This window comes from Raphanus sativus, chromosome 2, assembly GCF_000801105.2.
Source record: "Raphanus sativus cultivar WK10039 chromosome 2, ASM80110v3, whole genome shotgun sequence".
Lineage (NCBI taxonomy): Eukaryota > Viridiplantae > Streptophyta > Magnoliopsida > Brassicales > Brassicaceae > Raphanus > Raphanus sativus.
In genome coordinates this window covers 30786812-30808640 of record NC_079512.1, presented here as the reverse complement: position 1 = coordinate 30808640, position 21829 = coordinate 30786812, and the positions used below count along the sequence as shown (strand labels likewise).

Sequence of the window (21829 nt, the reverse complement as noted above, 5' to 3'; positions counted from 1 at the left end):
TTATTTTATTTTTTAATAAAAAGAGTACACAAAATGCTTCAAAATTTGTTTTCAGTTGATATATTCACACATAATCCATAATGATACGTGTGAGTACACACATAGAAAACCCAGACTTCACGAGGAACGTAAAAGCCTCCATCAAACGAGGTGGTCAGTAACTTGGAACACAAGTTTCACCAACTGTACTGCCCACTTATCCTGCCGCCAAATTCCCATTCAACTCGCACACAATCTCGAAAAAGCAACTATATATCTTTAAAAAGCACTAAAAGGCCACCAACACATACTCTTCAATCCAACAATGGCTTTTGGAAACATCGTCCAAGAACCAGACAGAGAGATCCTAAAGAATGTTTGGGAGAACTTCATCAGAAAGCCAGATCAAACCGATACAAGATCAGTCCATGTTCAAGAAGTTTCCACAACATGGGAAGCCTTGCCAACCCTTGATGACATACCAAAACACTCCAAAAGAAGCCTTCCAAGCCTAGATTATATGTCGATGGAGGCCAAGGAATGGGCAGAGATTCTCGACTCCATTTCTTCCTTCCCAAGCGAAACCAATCGTGACATGTTATTAACAAACCCTACCGGTTCGCGCTCTCTGCCTTCTCCGGTTTCTTGCAAAACAAGGAAATACAGGGGAGTAAGGAGGCGTCCCTGGGGGAAATTCGCAGCAGAGATAAGGGACTCAACGAGAAACGGTGTTAGAGTCTGGCTCGGGACGTTCCAGACAGCAGAAGAAGCAGCTATGGCTTATGATAAAGCCGCGGTTAAAATCAGAGGCATCCAAAGAGCTCACACAAATTTTCAACTCGAGACGGTTATAAAAGCTATGGAAATGGATTGCGGCTCAAGTTACTACCCGATAAACCGTTCAAGCAGTACGTCTCGACCTATAAGAAACCACCGTGAAACCGGAGGAAAAGATGCGATTGGGGCTTATGGTGATAGAGTTGTTGATGGGATGGTCGACAACGGTTGTGCCTTTAGTTATTGTTCGACTCAGGAAAGCTTGGGATTGGTTGGGAATGAAGAAGCTTGGTTAGGTTCAAGAAAGAGACAAAGAAGAGATGAAGATTGTATAATGTTACAAGAAGTTGAGATTGATGATAAGAAGATGGGTAGCAGGGGAGAAGAGAAATGTGATGTGTTTGGTTTGTTTGAGTTTGAGGAATTTGGAAGTGATTATTTGGACACATTGTTATCTTCTTTTTGACTGGAAAAAACAACATATATTAGTAATAATTATACATACATATGGATACATGTATATTATGTAAATATGTCAAACAAATATTTTTATTTTTTTATTTTTGTAAAAGGTCTAACCAATTTCGTTTATTCTTTATATAATATATAGTCATGTAAATATAAGTGATTTATTTAACTTGATATATGTAATATTGTGTTAACTGATCATTTGGTCATGTATGAATCATTTCTCCTGTGATGTAGAGTAAATCTTTTTTTGTGCAACATAGAGTAAACCTATCTGTAAAATTAGGTTTAACCAGAGGAAAAATATTAGTGCAAAAAAAAAAAGAAAAAGGAAAAATAGAATCTGTAAGTGTAAATACGTAGAGAAAACAGGGGTATAAATGGAATTTACAAAAGAGTGCCTGAGTTTAATCAGAATCCCCCCTAAAACCCTAAAGCGCCAAGCTTTTCACTCCCGTCGTAGTCGTCGTCGTCGTCGTCGTCTAAGCTCGAATCCTGAGATCTCTATAATCGCAAATGGAGTTCAGTTTTTCTCCCAAGGCACTAACCAACACCAAAACTCCTTGCTTCGGCGTTATACCCACCACCGGAACACTCTTAAACCCACCAAAACCACTCTGCTTAGCTTCTCATCATCACCCGCTTCCCACAGTATCATTCTCTCTCTCTTCTTCTTCTGCTGGTTCTCTCAAGCTAACGACTTCGAGAAAGGTAACCTCTTTCCCTCCCCACCTCCCAGCAAATGGGTTCATGTCGAAACTCTGTGTTTCGTATGTAATCTAATTGTTCCCAATTCGAAAATTGGGGTGGTTCTCTAGGTGGTTGCAGCAATGGCCGCGGGAAGCTCAAGAGACTTGGAGCTGTCGAGTTTAACGGCGTTATCGCCTTTGGACGGACGTTACTGGGGAAAAGTCAAGGACTTGGCTTCTTCCATGAGCGAGTTTGGTTTGATCTACTTCCGTGTACTTGTCGAGGTAAATGTTATCTCTGCTTCTCCAATTTGAACCTTCTTTCTGTTATTATTATTATTATTAATTAACATCTCATTGATCTCTGTTTGCTTAGATCAAATGGCTTCTCAAGCTTTCGAAAACTCCTCAAATCACCGAAGTTCCAACCTTTACCAAAGAAGCCGAGGCCTACTTGCAAGGCATCCTCGACATGTTCAGCATGGACGACGCCTTGGAAGTCAAGAAGATCGAGAGAGTCACCAACCACGACGTCAAAGCCGTCGAGTATTTCTTGAAACAAAAATGCGAATCACATCCTGACCTCGCTAAAGTCCTCGAGTTCTTCCATTTCGCTTGCACATCCGAAGACATCAACAATCTCTCCCACGGTCTCATGCTTCGAGAAGCACTCGCCTCCGTCATACTCCCATCCATGGATGACCTCATCGAGTCCATCTCCCTCATGGCTAAGGAGTTTGCGTATGTCCCCATGCTCTCACGCACTCACGGACAGCCGGCTTCGCCTACGACGTTAGGGAAGGAGATGGCGATCTTCGCGGTGAGGTTAAGCGAAGAGAGGAGATACCTTGCGGAGACCAAGATCAAAGGGAAGTTCGCAGGTGCTGTTGGGAACTACAACGCTCATATCTCGGCTTATCCCGACATCGACTGGCCTAATGTTGCAGAGGAGTTTGTGACTTCTCTCGGTTTAAGTTTTAACCCATACGTCACTCAGATTGAGCCTCACGACTATATGGCTAGGCTTTTCAACACGATCAGCCAGTTCAACAACGTCTTGATTGATTTCGACAGAGATATATGGAGCTACATATCTCTAGGTTACTTTAAGCAGATAACCAAAGCCGGTGAGATCGGATCTTCTACGATGCCTCACAAAGTGAACCCTATTGACTTTGAGAACAGCGAAGGGAACCTTGGGAAAGCAAACGCTGAGCTTTCTTTCCTCAGCATGAAGCTTCCTGTTTCACGAATGCAGCGTGACTTAACTGATTCGACTGTCTTGAGGAACATGGGTGGAGCTTTAGGACACTCTCTTCTTGCTTACAAGAGTGCGATACAAGGAATCAGGAAGCTTCAGGTATTATTATTATTTACCGTAAGTCTTAAGAAAGGTTTTCTCACCTGACATAAGGCTAAGAATGTTTGTTTTACGTATTTAGGTTAATGAAGCTCGGTTAAAAGAAGATTTGGATCAGACTTGGGAAGTCCTCGCTGAACCAATACAAACTGTAAGTCTCTCTTTTGACTTTCTAGTTACTCCATCCATGTATATGGCTAAATGCTAATTCATGGAATTTTCATTATGATAAAAGGTGATGAGGAGATATGGTGTTCCAGAGCCTTACGAGAAGCTGAAGGAGCTAACAAGAGGAAGAGCTGTGAATGAAGAAAGCATAAGAGAGTTTATCAAAGGTTTGGATTTGCCTGAAGAAGCAAAAACTCAGCTTTTGAAGTTGACTCCACACACATATGTTGGTGCTGCTGCTGCATTGGCTTTGGCCGTTGATGAAGCTTTGCACTTTGGACATTGATGATTTGATCAAATTGGTGATATCAAGGTGTGATGTTGTATTATTTATTATTCGTCTCTTTTCCGAACGAATGGGGATAGGAAAACAATAGTCAATTCATAGGTTGATGACTTTTTACGTCGTCGTTTTTAAATGGTGAGAATAATCTTGTACTGTTGTTATGTTTCAGATTTTGACATCATCAGATAATCCAATCCACTCTCTTTTGATCTAATCTTGAATTATAAGTTGTGGCCCTGTTTATTTATTTATTTGTAAATCATATCGTTCAATGATTCTCAGTACAGTTGAAAAATCTTGTTAGTTAGACAGGTCGTAAAAAGAAAAATTAATTACATGGAGTAAAATGGTAAAATGATAAAGAGGTCCGAATGTCTAATTCTTTTCTCTTTATTTAAGAGTTTTCTTTTTAATAATCAAGTGTTTATAGATCAAGATCTAGAAATTATGAATGCAGAGTAATCAAATAACTTATCTCATAAACATAAACTGATAATTAATGTAGAGATTTTTTTTTGTCACATTCAGAGCTTTGTTATATACTTTTATTCAATGATACCATTTACATGAAAACATATGTTTTGTTTTGTCTAACCGCAAAATTAATATTACAAGATCATCTATGTACATTTCTAGGAAAAGAATCTCATTACTTTAGAGAGATCTACTCAATTAAAACATGTCTCAAATCTCAGTAATCTCACCGGCTCTACCTCATATTTTAACTATCTTTTCACAACAATATATTAAAATATGAAAACAACAATTTATTAATACCATGTATAAGTTCATTTTTAAAAATATCTTCCTGCATATTGCTATCATTTTATTTATGGAAAAGTTTCCTAGCGATTTAATTCGATCAAAGCTATTTATATCGAAGAAATCTTCCTTGCACCCAGCAAATATATTTTCTCATTGCAAGTGTATTGGTTCTGCGTTTACCAGTTCATGGCAGGCATAAACCTCGACAGTTCGTCATACATGTTTGTTCTCTAATCTTTTCAACCACTTTCAAAACGTATACATTATAGATCTATGCTTAGCCATGCATTTTAATAATAACAAATCAATGATCTTATTGAAGATAACTTAAAAAGACAATCAAAACCAATAAGGTGATAAACACACATCATTTTGGTGATAAATACACATCATTATCATATGATCATCACAACATCTCTTCAAGATTTTTATTACATCGAGCAAAGATCTTTATTTTCATTTTGGGTTTCTGAAAAAAAAAATCAATGATGGCGTACAGAGCCGATGACGACTACGATTATCTCTTCAAACTAGTCTTGATCGGAGACTCCGGCGTCGGAAAAACCAACCTTCTGTCTCGATTCACCAAAAATGAATTCAGTATCGAGACTAAGTCTACCATTGGTGTCGAGTTCGGCACGAGAAGCATTCATGTCGACGAGAAAATCATCAAAGCTCAGCTTTGGGACACCGCCGGTCAAGAAAGGTAAACAAAATCCTAGTGACCTCTTTTTTTCTTCTTCTTGTTTATGTGTTGTTTTACCGTCGGTTAATAATTGGAAAGTAACCAAACAAACCAAACCGAAATGCTTAATCCGAAACTGAGCCAGTAATAATTTATTTTTTAATTTGTCAAAATATTGTAACCAGTTAGTTTGCCATATAATAAACCAAAACTTGTTAGAGTTCTATATATTACATAGATGTATAGGCAGAAAAAATATGAAATTTTGATTTAGTTACATAAATATAGGCTATATAGCATTAAGTAAATGAATCAGTATTTATATATTTACTCAAAACCAAATATACTAAATCCAGATCAAGATATCACAAACCGAACCAAAAGCAAACCAAATTTCAACGGTTTTATTTGGTTTCAATTTCCATTAATTCGATGACAAAAAAAAAAAAAACTAAACTAAACCGTTAAACCTTTGTGTGTTTTATAGGTCTATCATAATTTATGTTGTTTTTATTTCTCTGGCTTTCTTATTGAGTAGTTTCATTTTGTTATAATACAGATACAGATCAATCACGAGTGCATACTACAGAGGAGCAGTAGGAGCTCTTCTTGTATACGACATAACTCGACACATAACGTTTGAGAACGTTGAACGATGGCTTAAGGAGCTTCGTAACCATACCGACGCCAACATTGTGATCATGCTTGTTGGAAACAAAGCTGATCTTCACCACCTTCGTTCTGTTCAAAAGGATGAAGCTAAATCTTTCTCTGAAAAAGAGAACATGTTCTTAATGGAAACATCTGCTCTTGATGCTACAAATGTTGAGGAAGCTTTCACTCATGTCTTGACTCAAATCTATCGTGTTACGAGCCGTAAAGCTCTTGATGGCACTGGAGATCCAACGTCTTTTCCTAAAGGACAGACCATTGGTATAGGTAGCAAAGATGATGTCTCTGCTGTTAAATCCTCTCCTTGTTGCTCAGACTGAAATTATCTGAATTTATAATTTTGGGAGGGGGTATGTTTTTTTGGGTCACAAGGAAGGAGGTATGGTTTAAAGTTTGATTTACAACACAAACCGAACATATATATTGAATTGGATTAGACTTGGTCGTGAAACTAAACTGAATGGTTAGACGTTTGGTATAGTTTTTCTAGAACCGAACCAAAACCCCCAAAAGTTTAAAATGTTGTTTTAATTTCGTATCTATTTATAATATTTAATTTTTATATTTTGTTTAGCAGTTGAGTTCTTGCTTTTCTCTATAGTTTTGTATCTTTTGATTATTGATTTACTGACCACTCAATCCTAATTATTAGTTTAACGAATTATTCATTTGATATGTTCTCAAATTTAAAACATGTACAAAAGATGGCTGAAGCAAAGTCAAACCGAACAAAAACTGTCTGGTCCAACCAAACCTGAAAATGGAACCAAAATGCTGGTCCCTATCTCTCGGACTAAGTATTTGGTGAAAGATTTTGTCGTGAATCTGTTACATCTGTGTGTCTTAAATCTCTGTAAATCAAAAAAAGTCCTATAGATTTTGTATAAATATAGATCTAAGGGTTTGTAAGTTATTATCACATCAATAATAAAAAACACTAAATAGATACTTGTCTCAATACGTTTTATTATCTATTCTTTTTCTAACCTAATTCGTGGCCATTTACAACATAATCATTGTCAACACACGAGTAATCAACATGAACTGAATGTTAAAACTAAGGCTTTGGTACTAACATAGTTAAGAGACGTAGAAAACTAACCATAATGGAACATTACCTAATCGTTGATTAGGAATCTAGAACTTAGATGTTACTCTATCAACAAGTGACTGTACAAAATACAATTTTTAATTTTGGCAAACTTTTGTACTCATAAAATAGCATGTACAATTAATAGTGCATGTACTACATAAAAGCACACAGAGACGAACATGAAATGAAAGGATGAATAACATATTGATTTGCTAAACCCGAAAAACAGAAAGAAAGTAAGTTACAAAAAAAAGTAGAAAGAAAGAAAGAAGATCTACCTTGTTCCACACGGAGCCAAGGTAGGTCCACCGTCCAAATAATGACAAAATCGTTCCTTCCAAGTCTCATCTCATCAATAACATGCGGATGTTTATTGTTTGGTACACTTGACAATCATCATTATATTCATGATCTATATAGTATTTTTTTTATATAGTATAAGTTTATGATGGGCCTTTAATGCTAAAGAACCGAGAACAATATATATGCAGCAAAGCGAACAACCAAACATGTATAGTAATACTGCAAAATAATATTTTTGGATAATTTTTTATGTTTATTTTATTTGTATGGATTGAATCGGAACATCCGATTAAAAGTCTAAATGGTTTTAGATATTCGAGACACCAAATATCCAACTGGCTTTTGATCGAATCATATAGAATAATTTAATACTAGGTAGTAATCCGCGCCTTGCGCGGAATGAGATGGTTAGATCAGTAATTTTTCGAAAATATTAGAAAGTATATATATATATAGTTTGGAATTTGGATTTTGTGTATTTTTTTTTGGTGTTTAATCTCGGTGGTGCTGATTTTACGGCATAGACGTCACTGAGATAGAAACATATGTAAATCTTTTATTTTAGTGACATGTAAAAATTTACTGGAACATAAGAGTAAACACAAAACATGTTACCTGGCAACTGCAAAAGCATGTAATCATTTATTTTATCCACTTCATCATTTGTGGGATTGAGAATGGCTCAATGTCTATACAAATCCTTAAGTGTTGAGGTTTGAAAAGCTTGTCTATAAACTTCTTTTCCATAGTCTCAATAGTTTATACATATCACTGGTGTGATTTATCTTACTCTGATTCATTTGCAAGAACTTGCGTATAAAGATATAATTATTATTATACAATTTGATTTTCATATGCATGATTTTTGTATAATAACATACCTTCCTCGTAGGTCATTGACTTCAAACATGTAAGGATTCCACAGAACTTGGCTGTATTCGTTGAACCATGTAAGAAGAACTGATTTTGTGTATAATATCTAATTCGAGTAAGATAAATATTATTAATATCTAATCAAATTATATGTACGTAAATATTTGTGTAATCACACTTATATATTTCTTTGCATAGGTTTTATGTATAAATATTATTAATATATAATCAAATTATTATGTACGTAAATTTTTTGTGTAATCAAACTTGTTCTATATTTCTTTCTTTGCATCTTACTCTCGAACTCATTTTGTTTATCTCTCTCTCTCTCTCTCTCTCTCTCTCTCTCTCTCTCTCTCTCTCTCAGATTTTATCAGTATTGATGAGCGTTTAAAAAAATAAGATTAAAATTTTAACATATTTTTATTTTAAACATAAGAATCGTATTTTTATTTTAGTTTTATGTATAAATATTATTAATATCTAGTCAAATGTTTTATGTATTATTAAAACTAAATTTGTTCTTCAGATGTTTTATGTATTATTCATACAATATGTATTATTCAAATATGATTCATATGTTTTATGTATTACTAAAACTAAATTTGTTCTCCATTCAGTCTTTGTGGTTCAAAACTATAAGCCTTTTAGACATTACACAACCAACTTAACTTTGAGGTTTAAATTATTATCATATACTTTGAAATATGAAATAATAAATCATGCATGTGCGGGCATCGATATGATTTATATATTGCATGTATAGCTATTATTATTAGTGCATAAGTGGATCGTAATTATATTTCACTCTCGTTGTATCTTTGTATCTTACTCATTTAGGTTTATCCACATATAAGTCTCTCTCTCTCTCATCATAAACATTTTAGTTTTTTGAAAAAGATAAAAAGGTAATTACGATCATATCATGTGTGTGGGCATTCATATGATTCATATATTACCCATATATATATATATATTAGTATAAATATAAGTAGATTGTAATTCTTTCTCAATCTCTATGTATCATTATGTCTAATTCATATACTACATGTTACGTTATTATTATAAGTGCATAAGTGGACCGTAGTTTTCTTTCTCTCTCTCTCTCTCTCTCTCTCTCTCTCTCTCTCTCTCTCTCTCTCTCTCTCTCTCTCTCTCTCTCTCTCTCTCTCTCTCTTTCTCTCTCTTTCTCTCTCTCGATATCCCCTTCATCGTAAACCTTTTTTTTTGAAAAATATAAAAATGTAAACATTCTTTTAATTTATCGATTATCTTTTAACTACCACAATTTTTATTTATATGGAAATGTTTCCTAGTTTAATATTTTATCATGAATTTTTCTTGGGTGAATTACCAACTAATCATAGTTTGCCAATTAATGTACAATTTTTTAAATATAATAAATAAAATAATAATAATTTGTGTTAAGTTTTTAAAATAAAAGAAAAATATTATTAGCTGCAAAAAGTTGAAATTTTTAACAATTTTAAAACCGTCACAAAAAATTAAATCATAAACACTAAACACTATACCCTAAACCCATGGACAAAGCTTAAATCCATGGGTGAAAATCCAAATACTAAACCCTAAATTCTTGGATATACACTAAACACTAAATCTCTCTCTCTCTCTCTCTCTCTCTCTCTCTCTCTCTCTCTCTCTCTCTCTCTCTCTCTCTCTCTCTCTCTCTCTATACATGGATGGGAAGGTAACGTTTTCTTCTCTTTTTTTTTGCAGGGTCTGGTCTGGTATTGTAAGCCATGTTTTTATTGTTGAAGAAAGAAGAAAGGCTTGTTGCCTTGTTTGTGCATTATCTCTTAGTTTAAAGGAAAGAGCTCACACCTAAAATTCTGAACTATTTATTTATTTCCTGTTTCTTCTATATATATTTTTATTTTTATAAAAATCCTTTCGAGAAAAAGAAATATATTCACAAACTCTCCCTATAAGGAAAAATATATACAACTTACTGCCAAGAATGGAATGAAACCCATTAGTATTATTCATATATGTCTTTCTATATGTAGATTTCAAAATTATATTTACTTTTTTCTTTAAGATAATTGATGATGCATTATGCAGCAAATCACCATAGCAGCAATTGTTTCACCCATTTGCCTTGTCAAAATACACGACTTCCTTTGAATGTTTGATCACAACTTGATTACTAACGTAATGCTTGCGAGAAACAGGGATATAAACATCAGCTCCACGAGCAGCTCGGTTCTACAAAAATATGAAAATTGTAGATAATTATGGTCGACCTATAGAACAACAAAAAATAAGTGTAGAGACTATGAAAAACATAAAGTTTATTCTTCGTAAACGTATCAAATCTTTTCCTTCTCTCTCTCAATCTTCCATAGTTACTCGGGACTGATGTTTGCTCGTCCCTTAGCTCTCCCTTAGCTCTCTGTGTTTGCTCGTCCCTTAGCTCTCCATGTTTGCAAACGGCAAACTCATCCGATTTGGCCTTCGCAACTGAAGTTCAAGCCAGTTGTATATTCTCCCTAACTTTTATCCTCCTCGTCTACGCTAAGGGCTGCCTCATCGATCTCGAGGTCAAGAACACGCGACAGAAGACGGCAAGACTCGAAGGGAGAGAACGATGACTCGGATCCTTTCATCGTCGAGAGGTAATGCTTCAAAGTGTTTCTGCTTCGTGGTGGTGAGTTTCGTACGATTTTATCCACATGCTGAGATGGGGATTCAAACCATAAGTTGGAAATGTAGTTGTTTATAAACGTTTAACGTCAACGCAGTACAAAACGAATGTACAAACAAACAGTTCGCGCATGAATGAAAAAAAATTGGTTACGTTTCTTGTAATGAAAGCAAATAAGGAAACAAAGCAAACAATTAAATGATCCGTTTTTCTTAAACTCCCTCACAGAGTGACACGTGGATCCGAGCTTTCTCATGTATTCTCACCAAAATCGTTTAAGGAAAGCCTTAAAAATACTTCTCCTTTAATATATAGGGGATTCAGAGATGAAATGGATCGGATCACGATATTTGATGTGTTCCTACCCTATTTTTAAACTTGTTTGAAATTTTTTAGAGACTTAGTTCGATACTATTCTCAAATTGGGCTTAGGTAGTCTTGGTTACAAAACAATTAGTTGGAGTTTCTGGTACTAAAATGCCCAATTCATGAAGATTCCTATTTTCTTTCTCCATTACAATCTTTCTTGAATTCATAGCTTTTCTTAAAAAAATAATCTATAATAACAAAATATGTAAATTGTAACGTGAAGGTCTCAATGCGTGTCTTGTATGCCTTTATTACTGGCGTTAGTTAAACACAATGCAAATAACTTTCTTTTCTAAAGGAACCAATATACAGGTAAAGGAAACGAATATTTGTGGTTGAAACCGCTTCAATTTAATACTGAATGATTACTTATCTACTTTGTTAGACCTTACTTGACCTCCACGACGGATCAGTCTTGATTATTAAAAGAAATTGTGAGATAATCCAAAGATTCTCAACACACGCAAATATGTTCATTAACAAATCTAACTGGTCGATTAGACCATTCTTATTCACGCTGTCCTCATAGACATTTGACACGGTTCAAATAAGAATCTCTCCAGGATTTTACGAAAATAATCAAATATATTTGAAAAAGTATAAAAAGTTACAACATGGGGAGTTGTTCATATGAAATTACTCGTCAAAGTCACATATGTCACGATTCTACATAGAAACCTCAAAAACTACAAGCCTTTAGTCAAAAAAAAACCTCAAAAACTACTAATATAAACACTAAAACGAATCAGAATATAATGATTATCTTGAAACAAAATAAAATATAATCCACTCTTTAATTAAAAAAGAACATCCTTAACTTAAAGTAAACAAAGACTTTGGTTTGGTCTCAAAGGTTACTTGCAAGGCATTAGAGCTTTTCTCTCACCTCTCTTATATAGCCTTTACGTACTTTGAATCTCATCATTATTCTTTCTTCCATCAGAAAAGATTTTCCCAAAATCAGAGAAAAGCATAGAGGATGAGCAAAGGAAAAAGCGTCACAGATATGGAGATCAAAGTTGTTGAAGATCATCAAGGAAGTGCTCAAGAAGAGATCGAGAAGCCACTTCTAGAAGAAGACAAAGACTTTCCCGACATAGAAAGAACAACATGGATACAAAAGGCAATAGGTCAAACGTTTCAAACCACAGCTCATTTAGCTAATCTCTTACCAACAGGAACGGTTCTCGCGTTTCAACTCTTATCACCAATTTTCTCAAACGGCGGTCAATGCGATTTAGTTAGCAAGATCATGACATCGGTTCTAGTGGCAATATGTGGATTCTCATGTTTCATACTTAGCTTCACGGATTCTTACAAAGACAAGAACGGTACTATTTGCTACGGGTTTGCAACAATCCACGGGTTTTGGATCATTGATGGATCAGCAACGCTTCCTCAAGAGTTATCTAAAACATATAAACTAAGGTTTATAGATTTTGCTCATGCTTTCATGTCGTTATTGGTGTTTGGTGCGGTGGTTTTATTTGATCGGAATACGGTGAATTGCTTTTTTCCGGCACCATCAGCTGAAGCGTTGGAGGTTCTCACGGCGTTGCCGGTTGGCGTGGGTGTGTTTTGTAGTATGCTGTTTGCAACATTTCCTACAACACGCAATGGTATTGGTTTTCCAGTTCCTGGTGACAAATGATTTTCATATATATTTATTTATTTGTAATTTGATCTATATGCTTAACTTGTTTGATCAAGATTCTTTCCTTTGATGCTCACTTTGAAAAGACATTACAAAATCATGAGTAGTAAATCGTTTTACGTATTTTTCAAAAATAAGTAATATGTATGATATTGATCAAAATGAATCTATTAGAATTCACCGAGTCACAGTGCAATACCCCTATCACTCCGTCGCAGCGGAGAATGTGCAGAGGAGACAGTCGGAAAAGTAAACTATCTGATTCCCAACACGTAGAATAAAATTTAGTTTAAAACAAAAAAAAGGTAATTTGAATTACCTCAAATCGCCATCTCAGATTTAGCACGTCTCACCGGATGGACCATCCCGATATCCATCATCAGATCTCTTAGAGAAGGATCTGGCATAGCAGCCTAATTGCTGCTGTATTAGTTAGGCAACTAACTCTCACGAAACATTCTCGTGAAGCTGAGAGGAGTATGAACCTTCCTTCTCAATCGGGTACCAATTTGTTGCTCGAACCCTGGTGTGACTCGTTTTCGTGCTGAGTCACTACCACTTTGCCTTGGTTCGAATTGGTGTCCATTTATCCAATTGTTTAATATTTAACTAAAATGTAACTTAATTTTCGGTTTAATCCGGTTGGATATAAAAGATTCTCAGAGCCAGAGTCAAGTGTTCACGTACAAACAATTTTTTTTTTTTGTTCTAGTATATGATGATCAATGCTTGTGCTGGCTTAGGAGTTAAGAGATATTAACGTAGGAAGAAAAAGCCAATGCTATATCAGCCAGTTCTGTTCTTCAATTTGCCCATGATTTTTCTTTTTCACTTCTCAACTCATCAAAAGCCTTTTTCCCAGACCATGGCAAAACGCACAAGAGCTCCCGCCCACAACTCCGCATGTTTAGTTGGCTCAGCCTTAGTGGCGGAAGCGCTAGCGGTAAAGGCAGCAATTCTTCATGATATTTTCCTGCCCTGTCAATCCTCTGTTTCCACATCATTTTCTTACATGTCTCGTTCCAGCAATGTTGAAGCTGATGGATTAGCTAAAGCAGCTTGTAACCTTAACCTAACCTCACCTTTCGCTTTTAATTTGATTACATGGTTTGATCAAAAAAAACACGAAAGCCTTTTTCATGGATGGGCTTGAGAAAATGTGAAGGGAGTTTCAAGGCTGCCTTTGTGAAGATGTGCGGTGGAATATGTCTATTTACATAGTATCATTTGGTTGTTTATATATAAGAAAAAGAACATTAGTAAAAGAAACAACATTTATGGACTGCTGTTGGAATAAAATAAATCTAGAAAATAAGAACGTTATAAGGCAAAAAGTTCAACAAATTAACCGGAAGGAATTTTGAATGGTGACAAATTATTGATTTTTTCTATAATTTTTTTTCTCAATTCTTGCGATGATTTTCACATCATATTTTGTCATATTCATTGATGAATCGGGTTAAATATGTGTTTTGTTTACATGCTTTTGTATATAGAACTTTTACAGGTGTTGGAATCATAGATTTGTATTGAAGTGCACGAGAGTGGAAGATGCTCAAAAGATTTTGAATCGTCGCTGGAGAAATAAATGATTCTGGTACTAGCAGAAAAATGAAGAGCTCAAAGTTGTTTTGCTCTTCAGAGAAATGCATAAGGGATGAAATTCAATCAAACTACTATATAACTAATGTTCTTATCCACAAAATGTAAATTATTTGGTGAATTCCTTTTGAATTAATTTGTGTAACCCCTTAAAGATAATTTTGCTTCTTTTGGGGGGATCAAAAGAAAAATTTGTTTGAAGTTGACCAAAAATAAAGAGTTATTTGTCTCTGTATAAAATACTTCTAGAAGTTGTAAGATATTGTTGAATGTACCAAACTTTAATTGAAATTATGTCATGGGTATCTCGTCCACGTAGAGATACAGTTAACCAAACAAGACTTGTATACTTCTCCGAAATTTCGTCTTTCTTATAGTCATGTCGTATTCTCCATATCTCAACTTGTGAGATTATTTGGATATTCTTGAGTAATTGTTTCTACTTTGTTTTTTTGTGTTTGTTTCTATGCATCACCAAATAATAGAGAAAAGTTTTGTCCTTACTTTTACAATCTCTAACTCTGTCAACATCAGAAGGAGTTCGTACGGGTGTAGTCATACAGACCACTTGCTCGATTTTGGACCAGAGACAGATCCATCTGTGTCTTTTTTTCTTTTCTTAAAAACACTTTTCCCAAACAAATTAAAACCGTGTTTCTATAGCAGACTCGCCGTGCACTAGACTCTATATATACACCAAGAATTCTCCATTTGAGATAACTTAGAAACCAATAAACACTTTCATTCACGACTTTTCTCTTTAAACATTTACAAGAACAAGAAAATCTTGAAACTATCGAGCTATCATGGTCAGATCAGAATTGGGAAGAAGGAGATCTTTATCTGGAGCTGAGATGGCGCCGGCGGCCATGATTTATCGCCGGGGATGTTCAATGATTCCGACACTAGAGACCATTTTCGAAGAAAGGTCCGATGATTCAAAAGCCATCATGGGACAAGGACACCGTCTTTTACTTCTCGTTCCGGCGATTATATCGGCCGTCTCATGTGTTTTGTTGTATAGACATGACCGTGTTGTTCGATTTTCTTGAACATGTTTACAAACATATATATATGCATGTGTTTTTCAAAGAAATTTGAGTTTTTGTTTTGTTTTGTTTGGCAAATGTATAAGCAGAAGAGTTTCTTATATAATCTTTTGTAATTCATTTGTTCATTTCATTCTCATATACGAATTTGTAAAATGTTTCTAGTGCTCATGAGTTTTAAATATATTTCTCACCAATAAGATACTATTTTAACATGGCCGAGTTTTTGACAACGAAATATGTAGTAAACACACATTTTCTAGCAAACAGAACCAACCTTTTAAAGTCTTAACTCCTGTTAAACCTAAAAACATGGAGAGTCTTTGTTATTAACAACACACCCAAATTACAAATTAAAGAAGCAGGAATCAATAGTCTTTGATAGTCTTGTACAAGAAAAAGTACAAAATTATTGAGAGGAGGAGAGGTAGAAAGATGACAATCCGTTTTGGCGCTTGAACTGCAAAAAAACTATCACATCCTTCTTCAAGAATAGTCTCCAACTTAGGCTGCGAACTGCTTCTCGATAGTCGCCTCTGCTGAATCCGATGAGATAATGAAGGTGCCACCTCTCCCCATGTTTGAATAAACCTCATTTCATTCGCCATATAAGTATGCAGTTCAAAAGAACTTGTGATAAAATATAAAGTTTTCTTGACCTCCTGAAATGAGCAGGAAAAAAGAAGAAGAAGATTAATTAAGGTGTTGTATGTAAGATCTGATTGTTGGTTTATATATGCACAGAGAAGATCAGAAGACTTTATTACGGTTATATAAACATGGTAAAATGTCAAATTATCTAAAAATATTAAGACACCTGTTAATCTATTAACAATATATATTGTGCCAAACTTAGAAGAAATTCAAGACATACCCAGAATAAATAAATTAACTATGCTATTTTTAGGTGGTTTTTCTAACAGCAAAATCTAGTTATACTAAATTTAGATGTAAATTGTATTTGTGCAATCCGGTATAGACTAAAAATTACATATGTTTGATGTTTTAATATTATTTTATTTTTGACAAAAAAATATCATGGTGGTGGTGGACAAATGGAAATTGAAGTTTTATTATACTTATAAACAAAAAGAAATAAGACCAAGAAAAAAAAAACTCTGTGAGGAACACTCTTCTCTTCAATGGCGGAAGAAGAGAAGAAGCGACCTACACCGGAGCCTACTACTCTCCCTTCTCCGCCGCAGTCTCCACCAAAATCCGAGAATTCGCCGCCAGAAAAGCCGACTGCTCCGGCTACATTCGATCCTAGTCGAAGTAATTCTCCAATTTTCCCCTCTTTAACATCGAATTGATTTCTAGGGTTTGCTTCAGTTAGACTGATGTACTAAACCCTAGTTTTTCTTCTCCGACATTGTTAATCGGACCTAAAGTTGGTTCCTTTTGCTATGGGGTTTTTGAAAGAGAAGGGCTTTTGCCTTGGATAGTTAGAGATCAGAGCTGCAATTGATTGATTAGAACATTCGTGAATAAGATCATGATTCATTGACCATCAGCTTGCTCTCTGTGTTTTTGCCTCTGATCTTATCGATCTAACTAAAAATGCTTTCTTGACACTCTCTCTCTCTTTCTGTCAATTGTTGTGAAAGTGGTTGGGATCATCAAAAGGAAAGCTTTGATTAAGGATTTAGCTGCAGCTTATCAGGCCGAGTGTCTTTCTTATTGCCGAGAACTTCTTGACCTCCAAAAGAGAAAGGACGAGGTTTGTATCATCTTCTCTCCTCCTCCTCTCTATTCATAACGGAGAATAGGACAGTAAAGCACGTTTCTTTCTTCCTATGTTACCATTGTTTGTATGAACTTGTTAGCATACATGTTAAGTTGTAAATCCAGTGTGAAGAAGAACCACTCTGTTCTTCCAAGTTGGGATTGAAATTGATTGAACTTTGGAACCAAATCGGTGAAACTCAGTGGCAAAAGAAAGTGTGCTTTAAAGGCGCTTTAGATTCACGTCTTGTTGTATAACCTGTGTTGATTTTGTTCTCTCTCTTTTTTCTTTTATGTGCAGCCGTTTCTGGACACAAAAGCTCCAGATGATCTGAGAAAAGAGGCGTTAAGATCTTCTTCCAAACGAGCTAAGAAAAAACGTTAGATGCTTAGTTCTACGATGGTAATGATGTTTTTATAGATCGTTTTCTCATGTTTTTAGAAAAGCTTGAAAACTTTATCTGATTGTCTAAGTGATTGTAAAGTAACACATTTACAAGTTGGAATCACCCTTTCTATATACATCTCTTAGCTAAGAGTCCACACGTCTAAGACTATCAACCGCCTCATGCTTTGCCTCCAAACAGAAACTATTATACCAGTTGGTGTCCGGAGCAGATACAATCATAAAAAGACTGAAGATACATCGAAACTGCTCTTTTCACGAGCTCCTTTCGAATGGCTACGCTTGAAGAATCCATTTCCAACAAGAAAAAAACCCACCTTGTGACTGTAAAGGAACGGTGTTGGTGGTGAAAAACAACGAACCAAAGCCATCGGAACTCGAGAGATCAGATCTTTCGAGCTCGTGTACCGGAGGGAGAACATTGACGTCGGAGATAAAGAGGAAGGGTGGTTTTTGCAACGTTTTGAAACCTTTTCTAGGATCTAAATGTTGAGGAGGCTAATGAGTTTAAGTACCAAACGCTATCGTAAATTAAGGAAACAAGGGTGGACGTATAAACGGCACTAAAGCCCTGTTCTTTAAGTTGACCCGGACGCAGCGTCAAGCGGCTATAATTAATAAACAAGATGGAAAAATTTAATCGCAGCGCCGGGAGTAAGTTGCCGCTGGCGACTGCCGCAACTGATTTTTTCCATGCTTTTATTATCACTGTAATTATCAGCGTCTTCAACTTCGCATTAATGTTCCGTTTGCGTCAATTATTAGTATCCTTCAACTCTCTGTTTTAACCCGCTGCTGACATGTCAATTTTTAATTCTTTTATATTTTGTGACGCACATCGCTGACACTGCGTTCAGCAAAAGAACAGAGCTTAAACCAAACAAAACAACCTCAAGACGTCAGACGCTAGTGTTTGACGTTTCAGCGACTGCAATAGTTTTAGGAGTATAAACTAGATATACACACTGAAATTCTAGGGACTATGAACAATCTAGTAAGAAATTTAATATATCTTTTAACAAAATGGAAACATATGTTTATATCTTAATTTTTAAAGATTTGGGAGTTCAAAGCCAATTTGTCACCTGGCTGTGCTAATGAACAAGTCAGAGAACAATTTGGCTCTTGAATTAAGCTTCTAGAGGGCTTAAAATAACGACTCAAAAGATATAGTTAATAACTTAACATTGTGATCCCAAAGTAACATTGAGTGATATCACTTTTTTGATGTCAAAAAAATGTAATATAATTTTAAACCTCGATGGAAACATGACTTTGAACTCACTTAAGCTAAACATATATATATATATATATATATATATATATGTTGCCACAAATATATGGGTGTATTTTGTGGTCCTTCCATGATTGTTTGATAGATAAATAACCAATAAAAATCAAGTTTAGTTCCTAGACTAGTTTGAAGTAATTGACATGTAATGGGTAATACTAAATTAATTATTGTTCGATCTAATAATAGAAAGGTATATACCTCCGGGTGAACCTATTTTCCGAATCACAATTAGAGTTTATTCCATTTAGAGCAAGTGCAAACTTATTGGACAGAATTAATCATGAGTCATGACCCACTAGATTCATTAATGGTCCATTTTAAAAGGACATCAACTTCACTTATATTTTAGTGTCTCTAATTAATTAATAACATACTTGACCCAGTTGTTCGTGATAATCTCTTATAATCATTTTCTAGTTTTTTCTCATATACTTTGTCACGGGAACCCACATTCGGATTCTAAATAGCAACATACGGATGTAAATAGTAACAAAAAATTACAAATACATAAATATATATAAAAAATTGCTATTATTAACTGATCTGCGATAAGGATAGAAAACATTAGAAACCTTTTAACCAAAATAGATGGAGAAATATATTAATTTGGAAAGTTTTTTTTGCTTTGGTTTGTACATTTTAGGATATAAAAAATCAGTAATTTTTGAAATTTTTAAATTCGATTTAGTTTAATTCATTTTCATGTTTAAACGTTAAATACACATACCAATTATTCAACTTAGATTTTTGTTCGATTTTTGTATTCCATAAAAAAAAGTGACATGCAACAGTTTAACATGTTTTGTTTTTGCGCAAGGTAGTACGTAACGCACATATAGTGGCAAAGACCAGAAAATATACGTAGTACATGTGCAGTAAAAAGCTGTTTATAAAATCATAACATCACATCTCTAACTGTTGTCAAAACAGTATCACTATATTACGAATCTAGTAAAGATCCAGATCATGCATTAATTTTCATTTTCTATTTGTTTGTAATGGGTTAGTTTAATAATTTTCCGATAATTCTTTTTTTTAAAGAATTTTCCAATAATTCTTTAAATGTATAACGCAACCTTGCAACATTTTCATAACTGTTATTATACTTTTCTCGAGTTTAGATAATACAATTTAACAATATATATTTTATTGATGAAACTAACATTTTGGGATGGCCTAAGCCAAAAATGATTTTTTTAAAAAAAAAAGGTTCGTATCAAATATTTTTGAATTTCTTGTTTTTAAAGTATAGAAAACATGAAAAATGAAAATGCAAAAGGAATTGTAATAAAAAAAGGAAAATAAAACTAAACCCAAACCAAAACACAACTCATCAAAACCTCATATGTTTGAAATGAGAAACTGATTTATCTAATCATTTTGTGTCAATGTTATCCTAGATGTATGTTTTACTGTAGTCCTTCATAATTTTAGTAAACTGATTTATTAATATAAATTTCAAATTTTAAAATTAATTATTGTTTAACCATATATATTCAATATATTTATTAATAAAATCTCTATAATTAAGATGGATTCTTACAAGTATTAATATTATCAAAAGAATTATAAATTTTATTTACATGTACTTACTAACAACTAATCTTAATATAAAAAACATAAATAAAAATATACATTTTTAAAAATTATATGTCGTAAACATTCGTTTGGAAGGCTTGCTCTAGCAAAATGTTAGTGCTTGTTTTTTCAAAAAAAAAATGTTAGTGCTTGTACATTCTAGCTAAGCCTAGAACGAAATATACTGCTTGTTGCACAAACAATGTTTTCAGTTATCACAATTAGAACAGCTATTCGGAGTTGGAGTCGATAAGTAAACAAGATAACACATATCAACATAGAGAGTCAATGAATTGATATTTTTACTGAATAGTACATGGTCTCCCATGTTCAATTAATAAGAAGGGAAGTTAATTGTTAAAAATCTTAACATTCATACCAAACAAAAAAAAATTGTTAAAGTAATTATAATAGATACGATCTTTTGTTTGAAAATGTATAAAATAAATAAAGCATGCAAAATATTTCAACTGCTGGTTGAAAATAAAATAAATTGAATAACCACTCCTCTAACTAAAAAGTAGCATGATACTTTACTATGATGCACACAGAAAAAATACCTAGTAAATGAAAACTAAATCCTTATATTGTATTTACCTTTTTTGGACAACTGAATCCTTATATTGTATTTACCATTTTCGAATTTTTTACCAAAAAAAAACTAAATCCTTATATTGTACTTGTAGTCACTAGTCAGTATCAACAAAGACGAAACTAAGTTCCCTTTTTTATCAACTTCGAAACCAAGTTCTAAGTTATAGAACATTGCTGTATATACCTTATTAACATTTTTGTTCGTAGATTAGGACAGTAGTTCATCAAAAAGGACGAGCAGCAGAAAATTAAAATTTTAAACACGAAACTGTAGTAATAGAGATTAAGAGAAATTTGGGTGACCGAGAAGCAGACACGTGCAGTGGACTGGTAAAGGCAACAGTGATCGAGAAGTCAGCAAGTCTCCGTTAAGACAGCGACACGTGCTCTGGACCCCGTCGTGAGCCACTTGCTCCTCCTTTTGTTTCGTTTATTCTTAATTACTATTATTGAACTCCACAAATCATATTTAACTATCGCATATTAAAAGTTATTCACATTGCGCGAGTGCAAACAAATGCTTAATTATTCTCTAATAAATTATACGTGAGTATTCCATGAGCTTAAGTGGTGTGATGTGGGAATAGCCGAATATGGGTCTGCATTCTTGATCAATATGATTAGCCAGTTGAGAAAGAGATATATAAAGTTTTCTAAAAGAAAAAAAATTAAATAGCTTTCAGATTCCTTAAATATTACTTTTCCTTTCCCTTAATTTAATCATTTCTATTTAAATATTTATCAAATTTTTGATTATATGCGTATAGTTTGATGA

General features: G+C 34.2%; 6 protein-coding genes across 8 annotated transcripts; all 6 read left to right on the top strand.

Moving 5' to 3' along the window:
* The first annotated feature begins 116 nt into the window (after positions 1-116).
* Positions 117-1250, top strand: LOC108841578 (ethylene-responsive transcription factor ERF091). Its single transcript, XM_018614328.2, has one exon. The coding sequence runs from the start codon at positions 305-307 to the stop codon at positions 1220-1222; it is 918 nt and encodes a 305-aa protein (XP_018469830.2). The 5' UTR covers positions 117-304; the 3' UTR covers positions 1223-1250.
* Positions 1251-1646: 396 nt separating this feature from the next.
* LOC108826298 (uncharacterized) lies at positions 1647-4002 on the top strand. The gene is made up of 5 exons (XM_018599685.2): positions 1647-1935; positions 2043-2198; positions 2290-3273; positions 3356-3424; positions 3509-4002. The coding sequence occupies exons 1-5, from the start codon at positions 1741-1743 to the stop codon at positions 3725-3727; spliced, it is 1623 nt and encodes a 540-aa protein (XP_018455187.2). The 5' UTR covers positions 1647-1740; the 3' UTR covers positions 3728-4002.
* Positions 4003-4643: 641 nt separating this feature from the next.
* Positions 4644-6598, top strand: LOC108840720 (ras-related protein RABA1e-like). 2 transcript variants are annotated; one of them, XM_018613544.2, is made up of 3 exons: positions 4644-4713; positions 4992-5198; positions 5737-6598. In XM_018613544.2, the coding sequence occupies exons 1-3, from the start codon at positions 4679-4681 to the stop codon at positions 6167-6169; spliced, it is 675 nt and encodes a 224-aa protein (XP_018469046.1). In that variant the 5' UTR covers positions 4644-4678; the 3' UTR covers positions 6170-6598. The 2 variants fall into 2 exon arrangements, with proteins under 2 accessions (XP_018469046.1, XP_018469047.1); XM_018613545.2 differs by lacking the exon at positions 4644-4713 and having other exon boundaries at positions 4866-5198.
* A 5363-nt stretch (positions 6599-11961) lies between these two features.
* LOC108840191 (protein DMP4) lies at positions 11962-14603 on the top strand. Of its 2 annotated transcripts, none has more exons than XM_018613023.2 (2): positions 11962-12771; positions 14303-14603. In XM_018613023.2, exons 1-2 carry the CDS (start codon positions 12132-12134, stop codon positions 14326-14328), a joined length of 666 nt encoding a protein of 221 aa, XP_018468525.2. In that variant the 5' UTR covers positions 11962-12131; the 3' UTR covers positions 14329-14603. The 2 variants fall into 2 exon arrangements, with proteins under 2 accessions (XP_018468525.2, XP_056859037.1); XM_057003057.1 differs by having other exon boundaries at positions 14314-14602.
* Positions 14604-15076: 473 nt separating this feature from the next.
* Positions 15077-15626, top strand: LOC108839987 (uncharacterized). The gene has a single exon (XM_018612796.2). The coding sequence runs from the start codon at positions 15215-15217 to the stop codon at positions 15458-15460; it is 246 nt and encodes an 81-aa protein (XP_018468298.1). The 5' UTR covers positions 15077-15214; the 3' UTR covers positions 15461-15626.
* A 917-nt stretch (positions 15627-16543) lies between these two features.
* On the top strand, positions 16544-17704 carry LOC108840206 (uncharacterized). Its single transcript, XM_018613040.2, has 3 exons — positions 16544-16732; positions 17065-17177; positions 17484-17704. Exons 1-3 carry the CDS (start codon positions 16600-16602, stop codon positions 17565-17567), a joined length of 330 nt encoding a protein of 109 aa, XP_018468542.2. The 5' UTR covers positions 16544-16599; the 3' UTR covers positions 17568-17704.
* The last annotated feature ends 4125 nt before the right edge of the window (positions 17705-21829 follow it).